The sequence below is a fragment of the Cynoglossus semilaevis genome, chromosome 3, assembly GCF_000523025.1.
Source record: "Cynoglossus semilaevis isolate Cse_v1.0 chromosome 3, Cse_v1.0, whole genome shotgun sequence".
NCBI classification, from domain to species: Eukaryota; Metazoa; Chordata; class Actinopteri; order Pleuronectiformes; family Cynoglossidae; genus Cynoglossus; species Cynoglossus semilaevis.
This window is the reverse complement of record NC_024309.1, coordinates 13,420,113-13,438,261: the sequence shown is the minus strand read 5'-3', so window position 1 is coordinate 13,438,261 and position 18,149 is coordinate 13,420,113. Positions and strand designations below refer to the sequence as shown.

General features: G+C 43.0%; 1 protein-coding gene across 6 annotated transcripts in view; it reads right to left on the bottom strand.

Annotated features, from left to right (window-relative positions):
- Nucleotides 1–2,909: 2,909 nt before the first annotated feature.
- slc4a2b (solute carrier family 4 member 2b) overlaps nucleotides 2,910–18,149 on the bottom strand; it is a 57,575-nt gene continuing 42,335 nt past the window's right edge. For 5 of the 6 annotated variants that reach the window (XM_025054380.1, XM_025054381.1, XM_025054382.1 and 2 more), the window contains 21 exons: nucleotides 16,048–16,216; nucleotides 15,738–15,964; nucleotides 14,792–14,886; nucleotides 13,412–13,617; nucleotides 12,080–12,216; nucleotides 9,706–9,886; nucleotides 9,412–9,547; nucleotides 8,643–8,844; nucleotides 8,454–8,562; nucleotides 8,166–8,350; nucleotides 7,353–7,557; nucleotides 7,059–7,265; nucleotides 6,820–6,968; nucleotides 6,502–6,696; nucleotides 5,691–5,915; nucleotides 5,409–5,498; nucleotides 5,153–5,319; nucleotides 4,604–4,857; nucleotides 4,018–4,187; nucleotides 3,731–3,904; nucleotides 2,910–3,522 (listed from right to left, as the gene is read on the bottom strand). In XM_025054380.1, the coding sequence (XP_024910148.1) occupies nucleotides 3,442–3,522; nucleotides 3,731–3,904; nucleotides 4,018–4,187; nucleotides 4,604–4,857; nucleotides 5,153–5,319; nucleotides 5,409–5,498; nucleotides 5,691–5,915; nucleotides 6,502–6,696; nucleotides 6,820–6,968; nucleotides 7,059–7,265; nucleotides 7,353–7,557; nucleotides 8,166–8,350; nucleotides 8,454–8,562; nucleotides 8,643–8,844; nucleotides 9,412–9,547; nucleotides 9,706–9,886; nucleotides 12,080–12,216; nucleotides 13,412–13,617; nucleotides 14,792–14,886; nucleotides 15,738–15,964; nucleotides 16,048–16,216 (3,564 nt within the window). In that variant the 3' untranslated portion in view covers nucleotides 2,910–3,441. The remainder of the gene's footprint in view (nucleotides 3,523–3,730; nucleotides 3,905–4,017; nucleotides 4,188–4,603; nucleotides 4,858–5,152; nucleotides 5,320–5,408; nucleotides 5,499–5,690; nucleotides 5,916–6,501; nucleotides 6,697–6,819; nucleotides 6,969–7,058; nucleotides 7,266–7,352; nucleotides 7,558–8,165; nucleotides 8,351–8,453; nucleotides 8,563–8,642; nucleotides 8,845–9,411; nucleotides 9,548–9,705; nucleotides 9,887–12,079; nucleotides 12,217–13,411; nucleotides 13,618–14,791; nucleotides 14,887–15,737; nucleotides 15,965–16,047; nucleotides 16,217–18,149) is intronic. The other variant, XM_025054383.1, reaches the window with a different exon arrangement.

Below are 18,149 nucleotides of genomic sequence, written 5' to 3'. Positions count from 1 at the left end.
CACAAGAGCGGGCAGGCGCCCCCCCCCCCCCCCCCCCCCCCCAACCCTACACACACACACACACACACACACCACTCCTGACGCTAGCAGTGCCGTTTCATGCTAACAACGTACCCTGTCGTTCCTGAACTCACACCGTGTGGGCTCCAGCGTCCCTTTGGGACACTTGGTGGCCTTTAGGTAGAAGTGGTGGTAGATGTAGATCACGTTGAAGCCCGACTGAGGAGGAAGAGGAAGAAGAGGAGGAGGAGGTTAGTGATGAAGGACAAGAACTTCTCCTGAGAGTATGAGTGAAGTCATCTCTCGGCTGTGGGTCTACTCACCTCGATGTCAGACTTGAGGATGCTCCTGAAGTAGAGGAAATGGTGCTGGATGCCAGCGTGAGCGCCGAGCTGCTCCAGTGCCAGGTCCACTCCTCTCTGGTAGCTCCCCGGGAGTTCACTGTACGCCTCCCTGGCCTCAGAGGTGAGGAGCAGAGCTCCCAGGTTGAGCAGCAGCAGCAGCAGCAGACGTGCAGCCATCTTCTTCTTCTTCGTCTTCTTCCTCTCTGTGTTGGTCTGGAACAGTTCTGATCCCCTCCCCCTCACATCACCCCCCTTCCTCTAAAGGAGGCTTTCCAGGTCAGAACATCCAGCCCTCTTTCCAAGCAGGAAAACATGGCATGTTTTTTTAACAGAGTCCTGCCTCAGGTTGTTTATGTTTTTCACTTCCTTAATCCTCAGAAAAGTTTTTTAGTTTTTTTTCTTCCAGTGTTTTAGGAATGAAAGGAAGAAACAAACAAAGAACAGACACAAATACATAAACATGTCTAATTTAGAATTTAAAAATAGACTTTAAAATGTCTAAATATTTTTTTTTACTGTGATTCAGTCAGTAGTGTTTAGCCTAAAATGCTTATATGTTATTTTACACTACTTGCCTCAGCCAAACATTTTTGAAACATGTCTAATTTAGAATTTAAAAATATTAAAAAAATATTTTACTGTGATTCAGTCAGTAGTGTTAGCCTAAAATGCTTATATGTTATTTTACACTACTTGCCTCAGCCAAATATTTTTGACGCTATAAGTTCACGAAATCTTTAGCTCTAAGCAACAATTTTTTTTCTTAACTTCTCACTCATTTGAGCCACAGTACGTCAGTTTTTAGGTCGTCGGCCCTCTAGTGGCAGCCCACGGAATAGACGTGGACCACGAGCCGCCTATTTGTAGTCAGCGCGTAAACAACGTTTTAAAACTTCTCTTTCATTCAACAATAAGGAAACCCAACAGTGACACCAACAGGTAGGTTTGGGAAACACCAGGGCAGAACCAGGATAAATAGAAAATAGCTTTTATTTCTCATCAATATTTGAACCATTAATATACACGGGAGCGTCAGCAAAGCCCGAGGATCTGGACTCTGTATTGCTTCTGAAATGGATCATGACATTTGACCACGTCCACGACAACAAACACTGGGACGAAAACACTGGGACAAAACCTTCACTTCATCCACAGGCACAAAGGATAAAAAGCCACGACCTCCTCCGTCAACTGTGTGTGTGTGTGTGTGTGTGTGTGTGTGTGTTCCTCACATCTTTGACACCTCCTGTCACTACAGCAATAAGAACAGCATTTTATTGGGGGTGGGTGTGTGTGTGGGGGGGGTCTCTTTGCTCCATGGTCCCTTCAGGCACTTGAGAGTTTTGTGCAACGTTGTGCTACCAGACAGGAAGAGGGCGCTGCGACCACTGTCCAGTCAGAACAACCTGCTCTGAATGTGGAAGCTGTAACTCTAAGATGTAGGAAACACGGAAGAAAAGGTCGTGGGGTCGCAGCCCCGACACCAGGCACCAAATGAGACAAACAGTTCGGAGGCGGGGAAGGAAACGTAACAGACGACCGAAACCTTCACGTCACATCACGCTACAGCACGAACATAAAAAACACACCAAATCGTATATTTAACGATATATATTAAACATTAAAAGCGTCTTCCTCTACGTCGAGCGTCAGCAGTGAGATTTTCTACAGGTGTACGCTGTGGACGAAAGGTCGTAAGGTCGACCCGAGGTCAGCGGTTTTAGTAGGATTCTGGAAGAGCCTGCGATTAGTTTGTAGCAGGAGGAGGAATGTTACGTTTCTGTTGGATGAATGACTGGACTGAACGTCAGCTTATTGACAAAAATATTTACAGCAGTTTGGTGAGAAAGGACGAAGGACCACATGGATTTTTTTTTCCTCAAGAAAACATGGAATCTGATTGGTTTTAGTCTCAAAAGTGTGACTTTTCCATGTGAGTTTTAGACTTTACTGGTCAAAAATAAAAAAAAAACATTTTATGTCTCAATTAATATAATGGGTTAAATCATGTTGTGACATTAAACATGAATTTAACATGTTTTTTTTTAAAAAATCCATGTGGCCTCCACCCCCCTCCTTTCTATTTTGGCACAAAAATCCATGTGGCCTCCACCCCCTCCTTTCTATTTTGGCACTATTTTGGACAAAGACAGGGTGAAGAAGAATATTCCAGAACCAACCCAGACCAGTGAGAGCTCAGGACAAGTCAGAGCAGAGAATTAGTGACTAAAGAATGTGCGTGATTAACCACAGTTATTACCAACACACACGCACACACACACACGTGACATTAGTGTAACATGAAACTTCATCTTCATTCACCGTTTGATTTCATTATCGCCAAATGAATATGTTACCCTCTGCTGGTGATTTGACGCAATTACACCTGCAGGCGACGGAACTATATCTACAGCATTTAAAAATAAGAAATCCAAAGAATCTGCAGCTACAGACAGAGGACCAACTAAGAAAAGAAGAAGAAAACAAAAAAAAAAGGAGATAAAAATGATGCCATAAAATACAGTCGTCGATCGGATTTGGTGTTTTCTTCTTTTCTAAAAACAAAAAGTGCTATGAGCTTCATTCAGGAGGCGGTCGCAGTAAAGTGATGTCTACAGTCAGACAGGATGTCCTTCATAAGGCGCTTGGTGAGCTTAAAAAAACAAAAACGCTACAAACTAGAACAGCAAGAACTAGAGTTTGATAATAACAATAACAATAATATTATAAAGGAATGTATTCCCAAATATCCTCCACATATTCAATGTGAATGAGAGCAACATTTCAGGGCTAAAATTAACAAATGTATCTACTGTTCATGAATTCATTTTAGAATGCAGCATCATGTCATTGGATTTTGGAATATTTTTCCCCCTGAAACACGTGTTTAAGTTTAAGTCCTTCAACAATATTAAATAGTGAGAGTTTTGAGCCCAGAACCTCCAGAACACACCTCGGACCGCAGGCCGGCGGTGAACAGCTGATGTGGCGTCAGGTTTCTGCGGCGAGCGTTTCACTGTGTATTCCAGATGCGGGCGGTGATGCAGCGAGTGATGTCAGTGTCTGGCCAGCAGAGGCAGCAGAGATGGAGCTGATGTTACACGGGCATGTGCATCTCAGAATACTCATCGTGACCGTCGCGCTCATCGAACTTTGGCTCGGCATCGTCCCCGTCCAACTAGGGGAGACACAGAGACATGTAAGGAGCATTCTGGGTAATTTACATGTTAGCTTTCTCTCTCTCTATGTCAGCATAAAAATATATTTATTATATATATATATATACTGTACGTATAATATATACGTATATATCACAAGACTAAACATTTTAGGCAACTGTCATGGTAATAAATAACCGCAATCGCGCCCTCTTGTGGCCAACTTACACATGCCATCTCTCTGACTGTGAAGATACGGGGCAGCAGGAACATCTTGACAGGAACCGTGAGGATGAGGACGAAGGGAAAAGCCAGAGAGGCCTGCGTGGACATGACGGACCACAGGACGGCCAAACACACCACCTGGATACAGGTGAAGAGATGCATGCGCAGCGTTCGCACCTGGAGAAACAACAAAACACACACGGGTAAGAAAAGGTAAAAACGTAGGGTAGAAAACATAATACGATTATTTTTTTCAACTGTCGATAATGAATCCATCAGTGACCCATTACCTTGCGGACATAGGTGTGGTCGGGGTGATATTTAGGAGGCATCAGCAGCAGCATCATCCTGTCTGTCAGCTGGATGCCATTCAGAGACATCACACCCATGTAGAGGAAGATACCAAAGAGGACGGCCAATGGGATCTGACGCAGAAGGTCACCTATTACAATAGACAGGCCTGGAGGGAGACGAGCCCAGAGTCAAGAATAATAAGAATAACAATAATAACAATTTCTTTGTTTATTTTTGACTTTATAAATGTTACACTAAACTAAACTGGATTTGCAAAGTTAAAAAAAGATAAACTAGTAAAGAAAAAACTACAATGACAAAATATGGATTTCTTGTCATTTGGCGCCCTCTATAGGCTAAGTACGGTACTACAGCGGATTATGTCAACAGTATAAAAGCTTTTTATTTTAAAGGTAATGCTCAAATGCTCATATTAACCTTAAACTACGTAAACACGTAGAGTGCTCCAGTTTTTTAGATTTGTATTTTTCAAGTATATTTAATTGGTTTTGGCTAACATTTAGCTACACCCTCGTCTCATATTTAGCTGTCATGCCATGTACTTGTGTGTCAGTCACTCACCGACCATGATGGAGACCAGCAGTCCCGTGACTCTCTGCTCCTTCACCTCCTGGATGCGAGGTTTATCTCCCGGTGCCACGGCTTTGCTCATGACCGTCAGGGCGTTGACGTGAGTCACCGAGCGGACGGTGGCGGCAGCCATCCAGGGCAGCCCGAACAGAGCCGAGGTGCCGCCCAGAACCACGATCAGCAGCAGGTCCAGGTGGAACCCGGAACCTTTGACCAGCTTCCGCTCCTTCTTGCTAACAATCAGGCTGCAGCGCAGGTGAAATTATGAGAAAAAAAAAACATAGAATCATCACTAGGAGTGTATGATGGTGTGTTCTTCTGTAGGGATGTTGCCCCCAGTAGGTGGCAGTAATGCAACTCAGAAGAATACAGCTGGTGTAGAAGAGCAAAAATTGGTGAAATCTTGGTGATTAAAAAAAAATTATAAAAATTATCAATAATATAAACCTTTAAAGTTGAAAAATGCAGATATGACAAACAAAAAAAACTTTTCATTTTATAACATTCAGATTAAAAAAACAAATCTGCACGTCTACTCACGTGGTGATCTGAGTCTCCATGAAGATGAGGATGAAAACCAGCAAGGCCGGAAGACAGCAGGCAAACATCATCCAGATGGGGAAGTTCCCGTTGGTCCCCAGAGGACTAATGAGCCAACCACGTTTGTCCCGACTGGTCACAGAGAAACCTCTGGGAACGCTCAGTTTCTGGAGAAGAAGAAGAAGAAGAGTTCTGAGTTCTGCCACACACTCAGTTTGAGTAGAGTTCCAGTGACGGTACGATCTTTGGTTCTTACTTGCGTGTACGTGTCTTTTATGCTGTAATCCACCAGCACCATGATGAGGATAGCGATTGGAACGCCGAAATCTCCGATGATCCTGCGAAACTAAGAACACGATGGAACAGTGGGAAACGTTATTCTCTCAGTTCAGCTCTGAACAATAATATTCTACTTTTTATTTTCAAAGTCATCTTCATCATGACCAAATAATGACAAAATCACATGTATCTTTGATGAACTATTTACCAGTGACATTGGTTTAAATTTTCACTGTCAAAAGACAAACTAGTTTCTTACCCGTCCAGGAAAGAAGGCGCTGTTTTTGAACTTGCGCAGGTAGAAGGCGATGAAAAACGTCCCGGCCATCAGGACCAGAGAGAGCAGAGCCGTGTTGGGTTCATCTCTGACCTTCGCAGTCCCAGGCACGGAGTTGTTCAGCGCCGGGGTCAGAGCGTCCGTGGCGTTCCCATCTCCTGTGCCGTTCCCTAACGAGCAGCGCCTCAGGGGGTGTTCTTTAAAAATCTGCACCGCGACAAACAAAATAAAATCGGTCACTGCAGAAACAGAAACTAAACATGCAAGCTATCACAAGAACAGTCCCTGGTTCTCAATGTAGGGGGCGAGGGTCAGAGCAAAGATGGACAAAACCAAGACGAAAGTTGGATAATTTAAAATGATCGCAAAATACAGGTGTGGAGCAAAAGTTCAATTTTTTTTGGTCATGTTTGTGACCACCATCAGGATGACGACGCTAACAAAGTTAGCAATTATTGTTAGTTAGCGACCCACATGCGCAGAAGAAGTAGATGAAGTTGCTACGTTTGCTATTTTCTTTTTTTTGTAGGGACAGTTTGAATTTTCTTAAATTTAAAATTTTCTTTCCACTGATTTGTAAATTGATTTATTTTCAGACAAAAATGACCAGAATATCCAAAACGTTCGTTAACCACTGTGTCCACTAATCAGTTCAGGAGTCACATGTTGAACCCCAGTCGGACACCGGTGTCTCAGAGATCAGTCCGTTCTGTTCAGTTCAGTGTCACGACAGTAATCCTGCGGAGAGCAGACTACGGAATGTTGGGTAATTAGAAGTCGGGCGTGTACTGACCCTGCCCAGCTTGATGAAGGTCTCGCAGATGAAGATGAGGGAGATGAGGAAGGAGAAGATCTCCTGGGTGAAGCGGGAGACGAAGCGAACCAGGAAACTGCCTTCAAAGGCCACGGTGAGCATCACGATGACCACGAGCCAGAACCCGATCCAGACTCGTCCGGTCAGGTACTCCATGTCATTGGATTTACAGAACTGTAACGAAAAGACAGTCAACAGACAGTAGAGATTAGATTAGATTAGATTAGATAAACCAAGTCTTTAAACCACAAACTACTGTCACGTATCTGTCCAACCACATGATGAAAATGCACCTACACTGTAAAAGGCTTCTTCAAAGACCAGCAGAGGTCCAGAAAAACCCACGATCAGCAGCGGCTGAGCACCGAGCAAACAGAAGATGACGCCCTGGACCGATGTGGACACGATCAGCTCGGAAACGCCCATCAGCCCATCGGTCTTCTCACCTTAAAATAAACAGGAACACTGAAGTTAAGAACTAATTCCTAGGTGTTTTTTAGGGTGGAAGCCTCTGACACCCACAGACCAACTCTTACCCAGGAGGCCTCCAAACGTGATGGCCGGAGAGAGGGCAGCGAAGTAGATGAAGATCACAGCGGCCATGCACTGACTGTTGAGAGCATCCTTGAAGTCGCTGACGTACTTCGGGTAACGTCGCCTCACGTCTCGCCCCAGGCCGCCAAAGGGTCGACCTGTACGCTGCAGAGGGTCGTCGGGCTCCTTCCTAGGGGCCAGGAGAGCCTCTGCAAAAACAAAAATAAACAATAAAAAAATGCAATAAAAAAACAAAAACAACTTTTCTTTTTTTTTACAGTGAGATTTTTTTCCACCTTTTTCCTCGAGGCTTTTCAGCTCTTTGATCTCCCGCTCCTCCCGCTTGCGCAACATCTCGCGCTGGAAGCGAGCGACAGATCGCAGCAGCTCGTCGTCGCCCATCTCGGACGGCGGCAGCACGATGCTGCAGTCAAGGAAGCTGTTGATGGCGTTAAGCAGATCCTGCCTGTCGTCCGCTAGATAGGCTGCTTCGTGGAATTGCTGTGTAAAGATTCACACACAGGTGGAGTGTTTAGAACTGCAGGGAATTGCTGTGTAAAGATTCACACACAGGAGTGAGTGTTTAGAACTGCAGGTTCAAGTTTGGACACCTGTTAGCATCAGTTAGCGTTGAATTTGTTATTTGAATAACGTCTATACATTTTTATGCAAGTTCCACCTCGTTTTGGAAATTTTGCTTTTTTTCTTTTCTCAATCTGTTGATAAACTGTTTACCTGAACTGGTATAAAATTTTAAAATACACTGTTAGCTAGAATACAAGAAACAAACAAACCGTAATTTTCTGTTTTGCTAGGACTTTAGCTGTCGCTAAATAGCTAGATTGAATTAAAAGTTATGGCTTCAGGCGACATCTTTGTTTTTGGACGTCTCTTCATAGGTGGTCCCGGTCTATTAATATACTACCTTTGGCCCACATCACATTCATGTCATATATTAGCTTAAATATATATATTAATATATGCCGGGTTTGGACCAGGAATATTGTACTGCCTGAAAAAGCCTGGATGAAAGTCCAGACTTTTTTCCCAGACAGTGACTGTGTCACGCCCAGACTTCAAAGACAACCTGGAATATCTGCTTCACTCACTTTGTCGGACATGAGCGTGGAGATGGAGCGACCGATCTGGTGGTAGTCCATGCTGGTGGTGGGGGGTCCCAGCAGAACAAAGAGGAACCTGACAGGAACAGGAACCTCCAGAACGCTCTCCAGCTCCACCGCCTCCTGCAGACGAACAAACGCCATGGTGGGCTGCTCCAGGAAGTCCACGCTTCCTAAAACACATCATCAAAGGTGAAGGAATGTCAGCGATTCAGAGCTGTGTATCTGTGCGGCAAACACCAGGTGAACGGCGCTTGTTTCTGTGGCAGAACTCACCCACGAGGACCACAGTGGCCTCCGCATTTTCAGGAATCTTCTCCAGCAGCTTTAGCTCATGTTTGGATTTGGAACGAGGAATTCCAGGCACCAAGGTCGGCTCCTTCTGCTGCGAACGGAAAGGACACGAAACGTTAAAACCAAAACAAAAACAAAAGTTTTGAAAATAAAGCTGAGCCCCAGACTTACTTGGACCTCGTTCTTCTCCATGTCGATCCGCGTGTCGACGTCTCCCGGGGCGAGGATGGTGCTCATGAGTGGGTCCGTCACTGACGGCTCTGCCGGGTGGCTGTGGTTGGCATTATGGTGGTGTGTGATCAGGCTGCCCAGGCTGGCTGCTGAGATGTTTCTGGGAAAAGGGCTGCTGTGCTCTTTCTCATCACTCGGGTGACTGGGGGGGAGAGAGGAGAGGGGTCGGGGGGCAGAGAGAGGGTGAGGAGAAGGAGGAAGAGAGGCAGGGACCAGGTTTGAAGCACCCTTGTTGCAGGAAGTGTGCAGCAGGAAATAGCTGCTGGACCTTTGTTTAAATCTCTCATCGGCAGCAGCGGAAATAAATGATGTGGAAATCACTTCAACCGCGAGGTAAACAGAGAAGATCTAGATACAGTCCAGCTCTGACTGACCCATGAATGTCTGTTTATGACGATTAATGCACAGCATTGAGGCTTGGCCCATGGACACACTGGCATACAGACTAGAGAAATGAGTGATTTTTTTTTCTGGTGACATTTTAAAAATCTCTAAGTTTTAGAAAATTCTAATCTTTCATTTGTTCTGCAGTCATTTTGACTCAACGCTGCTTCAATATCGTTTGTTTGTCGTACGTCTGTCATTGAAACTTCTCAGCTTGAATGAAAACACCTGTACAAACACAGGGTTTGTAATGAAGAGAGGAAACATTTTCAAAGATCTGTCTGTGATCAGGTGAAACTCCCTCATCGTGACGGTGATCACTCACCTGTGTTTCAGCAGCAGAGCCCTCAGGACGTTGGCTCTGTCTTCAGCTTTGATCTGGTCAGAGATGATCATCTTCTCCACCACCTGGTGGGCGATCCCAGGCAGGGTCTTCTGGTCCAGGTCCAGCAGCACCGCACCTGAGACACACAGTTCATGTTAGTGTTGATGTTTGCTGTTAGCAAGATAGCTGCGAAAACTCTCTAACGTCAGCTTTGGTGATTCACTCTGCGAAAACTCTCTAACGTCAGCTTTGATGATTGACTCTAAACTTGGTGGGGGTTTTTTTTCCACCTACCATGTGAGATGGTCTTTCTGAGCTCCAGCAAACTGCGGAAAGACAGCGAAGCCACGTGAGGCTTGCCCCAGCGGTCCGTCTCCTCCTCCACGTCCTCCTCAAACTTGATCCAACGAGCCGTCTCCTTCCATTGCATCTCCTGGTTCTTGTCTATGGTGAGCTCGTTCAGCTCCACAAACACCTGTGAACACCACGCAGGAACGAGATCACGTAGGTTAGACAACGATGACAAAAAACACCGGTTCAGAACAGAGAGCAAACGGCGAGCCTGACGGTCAGAATCCAGCAGACGTTCGGCTATCGTGATTAACAGAAGGTTTACAGTGGTCCCTCGTCTATCGCTGTGGTTACAGGTGGGAAAACCGCAAAGTAGAAACACAATAGTTATTATATTATTTACGTATATATTAACCCTTTAGAGGGCATGGTGAACTATGGCAAAAAAAACTTTCACAAATCTCGTTTATTCGTACGTACAGGTTATTTCTTGCAATATCCTGTATTTATGTGTTACAAAATTACAATTTTAATTAATTTCTTTCACAATTTTTTTCTGTTTTTTTCATCATGAAAATAATAAAAATATTGAAAATTTGAAAAAAAATTTTATATACCGCAAAAATTTGCTTGGGCAAAAAATCCGCAATACAAGTATACATTTAAAATATTAAAAACTTGTGATGCACTGAGGGCACGACAGCTGAACCGTGATACAACGAGGGACGACTGTGTATCACTTCACTTCACACACACCGAGGGGTTAACCCAGGTTAACAGATATCTGACTACAATACACATGTACAAATGCAGATAAACCTCTGTTACCCTCCTCCCACCCTCTCTGGGGCAAACATCTGTTGACAAGTTATAAAATAAACACCATGCTTGTCAGTCACACTGCTGTGTGAAACAAGAGCAACCACAAAAAAAAAAATCCTCATTTCGTTGTCAAGTGCCATGCCTGTGAAATCACTCCCACACGGGCCAGACCTGACGGCGGGCCAGGTGCCCAGCCTCACCTTCTGGTACCGAGCCATTTGCCCCAGGGTGTCCAGCAGATAGCCCTCAGGCCGCGAGGCAGAGCGGTACAGAGTGACCGGTAACGGCTGGAGGAGCGAGACACGGTGCAGGAGAGAACTCAGACACCGTCACAGTGGATTTGACCCTCAGGTCCAAAGACACACCCACAGGTGAGTCTCAGACACACACACACACACACACACTCCTGACAGGGCCTGTTGTCTCCTCAGGCTGCCAGGGGGTCACGGTACTGTATGAGAGTGTGTGTGTGTGTGTGAGTGTGTGTTAATAAAACATGGATCTCCCAGTGTCTGGTTTCCTCCGCTCCTCTCTGCGTTTTTGTCCTCTCCATGTGTGAAAGAAAAGAACTCATTCATTCATTTTTAATTCTGCCCTTCCCACCCTGTCACATCCAACAAGAGGAAGAGCGCTCCGATAAATACAACTGGGGGGGGGGATATTTTCCAGGATAAAAACCGAAAAGGTCAAATAAAAATGACACAAATGAAAATACAACTGGATTATAGCTTTTTTTCTGCTATAAGGAGAGTAAAAAATGTAAAAAAGAAACCAAAACTATCGGTTGTATTATTAAAAAATTGGCAGGGTCAGGCCCTTAGATAATGAGAAAGAATAATTTAAAAAATTGGCAGGGTCAGGCCCTTACTAGATAGAAATAATGAGAAAGAATAATAAAAAAAAGCTTGTTTTTGTATGAAAAAAGCTAATTTGAATACCTGAAAGAAAAGTTTCTAAATAATAATAATAATAATAATAAAAATAATACATTATTTGTCCAACAATGGGATAATTTACAAAAAAAAGAAAATAGTGCAACAGACACAGGCTGCCACAGGAGGCGCCATTTCTGTGACACTGTATGTAATTCCCCTGGGAATCAAACCTATGACTCTCTGCAAGGCAGGCAAGCTAACGCTGTGCTAACAGCTATACTCACTAACGTAGGCATTTATAAAGCAGCTGTAAAGAGAAAAAAAATCGTCACGATCTCCTGAAAGAAAAGTTTCTAAATAATAATCTAAATTCTAAAAATTAAAAAAATATTTTTTAATTAAAATTCTAACAGAAAATTATTTTTCTGCCATCTTTATTACTGAAGATGTAACTTTTTGTCGCATCACTAGAGGTCGCTAGAGCAGGTTAAGTTTTTACACTGGATATCCTCACTGTCACAAACCAGACCCAAAATTACAGCAGAGGTGGAATCAAACCCTCCCACTGCACCCCTCTAGTGGCCTGAGCAGGATTTTCACCCTGCAACATGTTTTAAAATGACCACAACAAAAAGACAAACGTCAACACGGATGGAAAGAAAGGTGGCGTCACTGTTCACCTCGTGTGGCGTTCGGTCCTGCTTGCGGGAGCGGAGGGTGGGCTCCTTGTGGTCTTTACCCGTGTGGACAATCTGACCCTTGGTGCTCTTCCTGACCAGGTGTCGGCGCATCCCGGGAACATCCTCAAAACGATGACCTGGAGGAGAGCGGAGGACAGAAGAACTGATGAGACAAAGAACCTGTTTTATAAACTCGCTAGGAAGTTCAGACTTCTTGTATTTCAGAGGCTACTTTTTTTTCTTTTTTTCTTTTTTTGCGATGTCAGAGCAGAGACTACAGTTTCTACTGTTGGCAGGCGGTGGAAAAGGATGCTGGGAAAGACACCGAATGACTCAGAACCGACCTTTCACTGTGAGTAGGCAGGTTTTCTGAAAGGTGTGACAACTGCAAAGGTCGACGGATCGGTGTACACTCAACGATAAATGTGAGGAGGGGTGAGGGGAGGACTACGGCGCTCCACCTCAGCCTCTTACCTTCACAGGTCCCTGGTACAGGACGAATGGTGAAGCTTTTACAGGTCTCCATCAATCCTTAAAAAAACCCAGTTGATTCACAGCAACAAGTCTAAACTTCTGACTTTTCCCTGATATCACACTCTACTCTCTCTCTCTCTCTACTTTCATCGGTCCTACTGGTCTCTGAGTCCAGAGCGGTGGAGATCCAGGACTTAAATAGACTGTGACAGACCTGCGCTGGAGAAGGAGGGTTTGAGTGAAATCACGCGTTGGATTAAAGTAGTAGTTTTGGCAAGAATGTTTCATTAGTGCTTCAGTTTTGAAGGGGTGAAAAAAAAATCAGTTCCTTCACCGGCATCTGACCCCACCAAGGACTGGACCAATCAGACAGCACCAACAGAGCGGCTTTAAGTTCTTCTTTTGTTGTTCCCTGGACGGTTTTACAATCGCAGGAAGCCGATAGAAGAAGAAGAAGACGGACTTTCAACCAATCACGAACCCGCTGAACATTTTGTCAGTTATAGTTTGTGATGATACTCTTTCGGAGCAAAAATAGATCAAAACCTTCAAGTTTCACGCTGTTAGATTTTTTTTGGAACCGGGAGAAGTTTTATCAAACAATCACAGCTGGTGGTCTCAGTTCAAAGCACATCCTCCTGTGTCAGTGGCTAAACAAAAAAAAAAAACCCTAAACTGTCCCTTTAATCCTGCTGTTTAACTCTACAGTTCAACTGTTAGCAACCACTCTGGTCTGGGCCTGAGTCCAGAGACCTCTGCTGGAGGCAGGAACAGCTAATGTGATTACAGTGGTGGGACACGGTCTCTGCTCAGGGGTCAAGTCTCTGACGTAGGAGACACCAACATTTTTACACTCACTTTTGATGCCGTCCAGATCGGCGGAGGCCAGAGTCTGAGCCTCGGTCTCGTCCGTGGGGATGGCCCGGTACTTGGCTTGTTCAGCGCCCGTCATGTTGCCCGTACGACGGCGTTCCTGTAGGTCGTAGCCCCGGCTGGAGACGCGGGTTAGTTGAGGGTGAGCAGGTGGCACCGTCAGGAAGATGGGACTGGAAGGAACGGATTTACTGGAGGAGAAAAAAAAGGAAAAAAAATCTTTAAACCAAAGTAAGTTTTTTATCTTATTATTAATGGGACTGGAAGGAACGGATTTACTGGAAGAGGAAAAAAAAGGAAAAAAAACTTTAGTTTTTTATCTTATTATTAGATTATTTTTAAGCTTTTCATAAACAGATGATAACGAGGGAAGATTTGAACATTTTTTACCTAGAATTCTCCCTTTTTAAGTCCAGAATTTGTCAGTTTTTATCTCAGAATTGTGAGATTTAATTCAATTTAAATGAAAAAATCTAACTCTTTCTAAATCAAAATGTTACTTTTTTTAAAATTTTTTTTTATCTCAGAATTGTGAGATTTAATGCAATTTAAATGAAAGAAATCTAACTCTTTCTAAATCGAAATTTTACTTTTTTTTAAAATATTTGTTTTTTCTTAGAACTCAGGTTAAAAATTCAGAATTTGATTAAGTGTGAAAAAAATCTCTTTTTCACCCTCACATGTGACATAATATAAATATATATATATAATAAACACATATACATGTACATATATGTGTGTATATGTACATATATACACATATATACACATAAATACATACATAAACTATGTATATAAATGTTAATATGCATATAATGTGAATACTGTATGTCCATATACACACACACATATATCAACATATAAATACATATAAAATAGATATAAAAACTCCAAGCTCCACTGATTCTTCATCAGGACAAATCTCCTCTTTCCAGATTCATAACAAACTCACCTAGAATCTCCTCAGAATCAGATATTTTTCCAAAAATTGTCTTTCAAAAAACCTTCAGCGCTTCAAGTGCTTTCCTGCGGCGGCAGCGGCGACTGTGTGAGTTTGTCACTGCCGTTTTACCTCAGCTCTGATTAAACCCTGCTGCAGTCGGCGACTAAATGTCAAAGGTGAGGTGTTGCTGTGTGGAGCCACAGGTGAATTATGGAGCTGTGAGGACAACAATACCGTGATCTCAGCACGACCACTGGATGCCTGAGTCATGGTAACGTACAGAGTGTACCTGGCTGGACGCTGGTGTGGACGCTGGTGTGGACGAGTGGACAAACGCTCTGTAATCTACTGTATGTTGTGTAACAACAGCAGGTCACACTGTGTTTTAACCAGATTCACTCCAGGACGGAGACTGAACTCACTCTGTCAACGACACGTCCTCAGCGTCAACTCTGTCTCCAGTCTGCGGAGTCACGTCCTGTTCTTTGGTCACGTGGTCGTCCTCAGAGAGAAAGAACTGTGGAGGAGAAAAAAACGACACCAAACTTAAGATCTATCTGCGGTCGCCGCACGTCACGTCATCATAACAACCGTCACACACGAAACCCACTGATGAATAATAAAGAGAGCTCTGAATTACTTATAAGGGAAAATATGTCAGAGATGTTACAGCTGTAACACATTCTTCAGGCCCTGCAGCAACACCTACTTCAACCACAAATCATCTACATGAGGACATGTCCTTCACTTCCTCATTTTCTTACAAACCAATATATTGTAGGAATATGTAGCGTGCAAATTAAATACACTGGAAATACAAACAAAAGGACACAAACTATATCTGTACATTAGATCAAATTTAAACCTCTCTCTGACAGTATTTAATAGATAGATTATATAATACAATACATACATATATATGTATACATATCGATATATATATATATAGTATATTCATATATATGTACGTATATATTTGTGAATATATATTTATATATATTAACATATGTATGAACATACATACATCCATACTGTATATACATGTATATAAATGGATACATACTTGTAAATATATACATACAAACATATATTCATATATATATATTTGTATATATTTATGAAGATATATATGTATGCATATGTATACATATATGTTTATATATAAACATACAACTATGATAAACATATATACATAACCAGCATTATTAAAATTGAAGGTTTAATAAATGAGTTGAGTGAAAACATAATCTGGATTAATTTAGTTATCTAGTATAAAAATAAATAATTTTTTTAATTTAAAATTCGCTCAGTCTTTACTGTAAACAAAACAATATTATATTCCAAGACCACTGAGAGCCAGATGATTACCTCCACATCTTTGACTTTCTCAGGCTCAGAGGGAGCTGAGGTCATCTCCGTCCCCTCCTCTTCCTCCTCCTCCTCATCCTCCCCTTCCTCGATGGGACCACTAGTGGGAGCATGGCTGCTTTTGTGGTCCCTGTCCTTCTTCCTCTTTTTGCTGCCCTTCTTCCTGCGACCTTCCGGAAGCATCTTGGCCAGAGGTCGGTGGATGTGGTGCGAGGAGTGACGGTGGTCTGCAGGGGGAGACAGACTGGTTAGTCGGTTACCGACAGTACGTCTGTGTACAATCACAGCTGCGATGCTTCTGTCTGTTTACATTCGATGTCCTCTTCATGGTAGGTGTGGTGCTGCTCGTCAGGTATGACCGCAGACGGGCTCAGGATCTGCTGGAAGCGCTGGACCCCCAGGGCTTTGTTCAGGTCCCCGTCATCCTCTTCTTCTGAGCGTGACGCCCCGGTCAGAGACGAGGCGACAGGAGCCTCAGGCTGGGGAAAACAAAACAAAACAAAAAACAATCAGGCTGAAAATGTAGTATAACAAATATATTGATTGTGTTCAACGGTCGTACATAAAATCTGAATCTAAATCACCATGACCATGCAATAAACACATCGAGTTCACTTGCTGAACATTACAAATGAGCTACATGGACACTAGAGGGCACTGTAGCGCTGTGCAAAACAGTAAGAACAGCAGAGAGTAGCCATCGGCTCACATTCCTGACAATGAGCTTGAAATTGTCAACAATAGGCGTGAGGTTTGATCAGTTCCTCTGTTTCTCCGTGCAGCGGTGTGACCCAGGTCACGTGGGCCACATCTGATCTGTTTCTTCTCTCCGCAAGACTCGCCATCCAGCTGTGTGAGCTCTGCTGCAGGAGGTGTTGTGATAAGGATGTTCTGGTGTGTTCTAGACCTAACCTCCTGCAGTGAATCTCTGCTGTTAGCAATACTGGGAGGTTACAGGTCATGTGACGCTGCCTCCGGTGGTTCCCAGGGCAGATGAAGCAGCAAAAACCAATTTTTAAAAGTCTTAAAACTTTAGAATGACACATTATTGATTACAGATTCATCATCAATTAAATATCAGTTTATATCCTGTTAACTCTTGTTTTGGGTCAGAGGTCTTGCAACATATGAAAAAACCCACACCCCAGTGGCTGAAAGTGTGAACTGCAACTCACTGGTTAGGTCCCAATTATTTCCTAGGACTGTGAAGGCATCACTGACTTTTACTGTGCCTGTGATGAGCATGTTGATATATTGGACGGGGAATTGGTGATAAAAAAAAAATACTGATAGAATAGTGTAGAATATTGATATGATCTTGTGAAGCTAAATATTGTGATATATATTGGTGTGTCGATATTTTACACTCATAGTATACGTTGGTGTCTTTTTTAAATACCTGAAAGTTCAGTTCAGGTTACAGGAGAGCTGTGTGAGAGCGTGAGCTCAGAGGAAAAGTTGGGAATAATTGCAGGAACTGCACTGTTGTTTAAACAGGAATATTTCCATCTTGCGATCTCTGTGTTCAAATCAATAGTTTTGTCTTGTTGAGGGTTACAAATGTGGACATGGAAAAATTCAAATAATACCTAAAAAATGTTACTAAAATGGCAGTAGTTGAACTTTGTCATGTGACCGACTGTAAAAAAACCATTGTGACCATTTAATGTGTATAAAATGATGCGTTGCTGTGAAAAATCTAATTCTGTTCAATAGAAAAACACAGCAGCTAAAGCAAGCATTTCATATGTGTGGAGTACAAAAATGATGTTAATTTAATGAGATCTTAATGCACTGAACGGAGTCGAGATCAAATCTGGAGCTAAGACACGAGACACTCCGATTCTGCCAACGTTGACCAACGTGATTCTGCACGTGACACAAACCGACCGTCACCGTGTCACATCGAAATCTCCGGACTGTTTCTTTATCAATGCTCCAAGCATGAAAAACTCTTTCCTGACACTTAACACTCAACAGTCACCGCAACAGGGAATGTCCGAGGAAAGTGTGAAAAACCGACTCCCATGACCTACGCTGCTGCGCAATTTTTCATTTTTTTTTTTCTTTCTTTCCACTCTGACCTGATTTTAAAATGCAACACGCAGGTGATGAAAAAAGAAGAAAATAAATACACTTAAAAAAAAAAAAAACACACATTCAATGTTGACCTAAGGTTCAATTCCTCATCGACCTTTCGTTCTGACAACACGCCCAACAACGAGGCTCAAAAGGAGAAGTGAGAAAACCAGAGTGACCTGAAGGAAACAAACACCAAGGACAATGCAGCAGTTTAACATCCAGATAACAGTGAGCCCTGATCTGACCTGTGACCTCGGATCTGGAACATTCTGATATTTTTATTTTAATTAACAAAACTTTCCTAGGAGAATAATAAAATAACAATAAGTC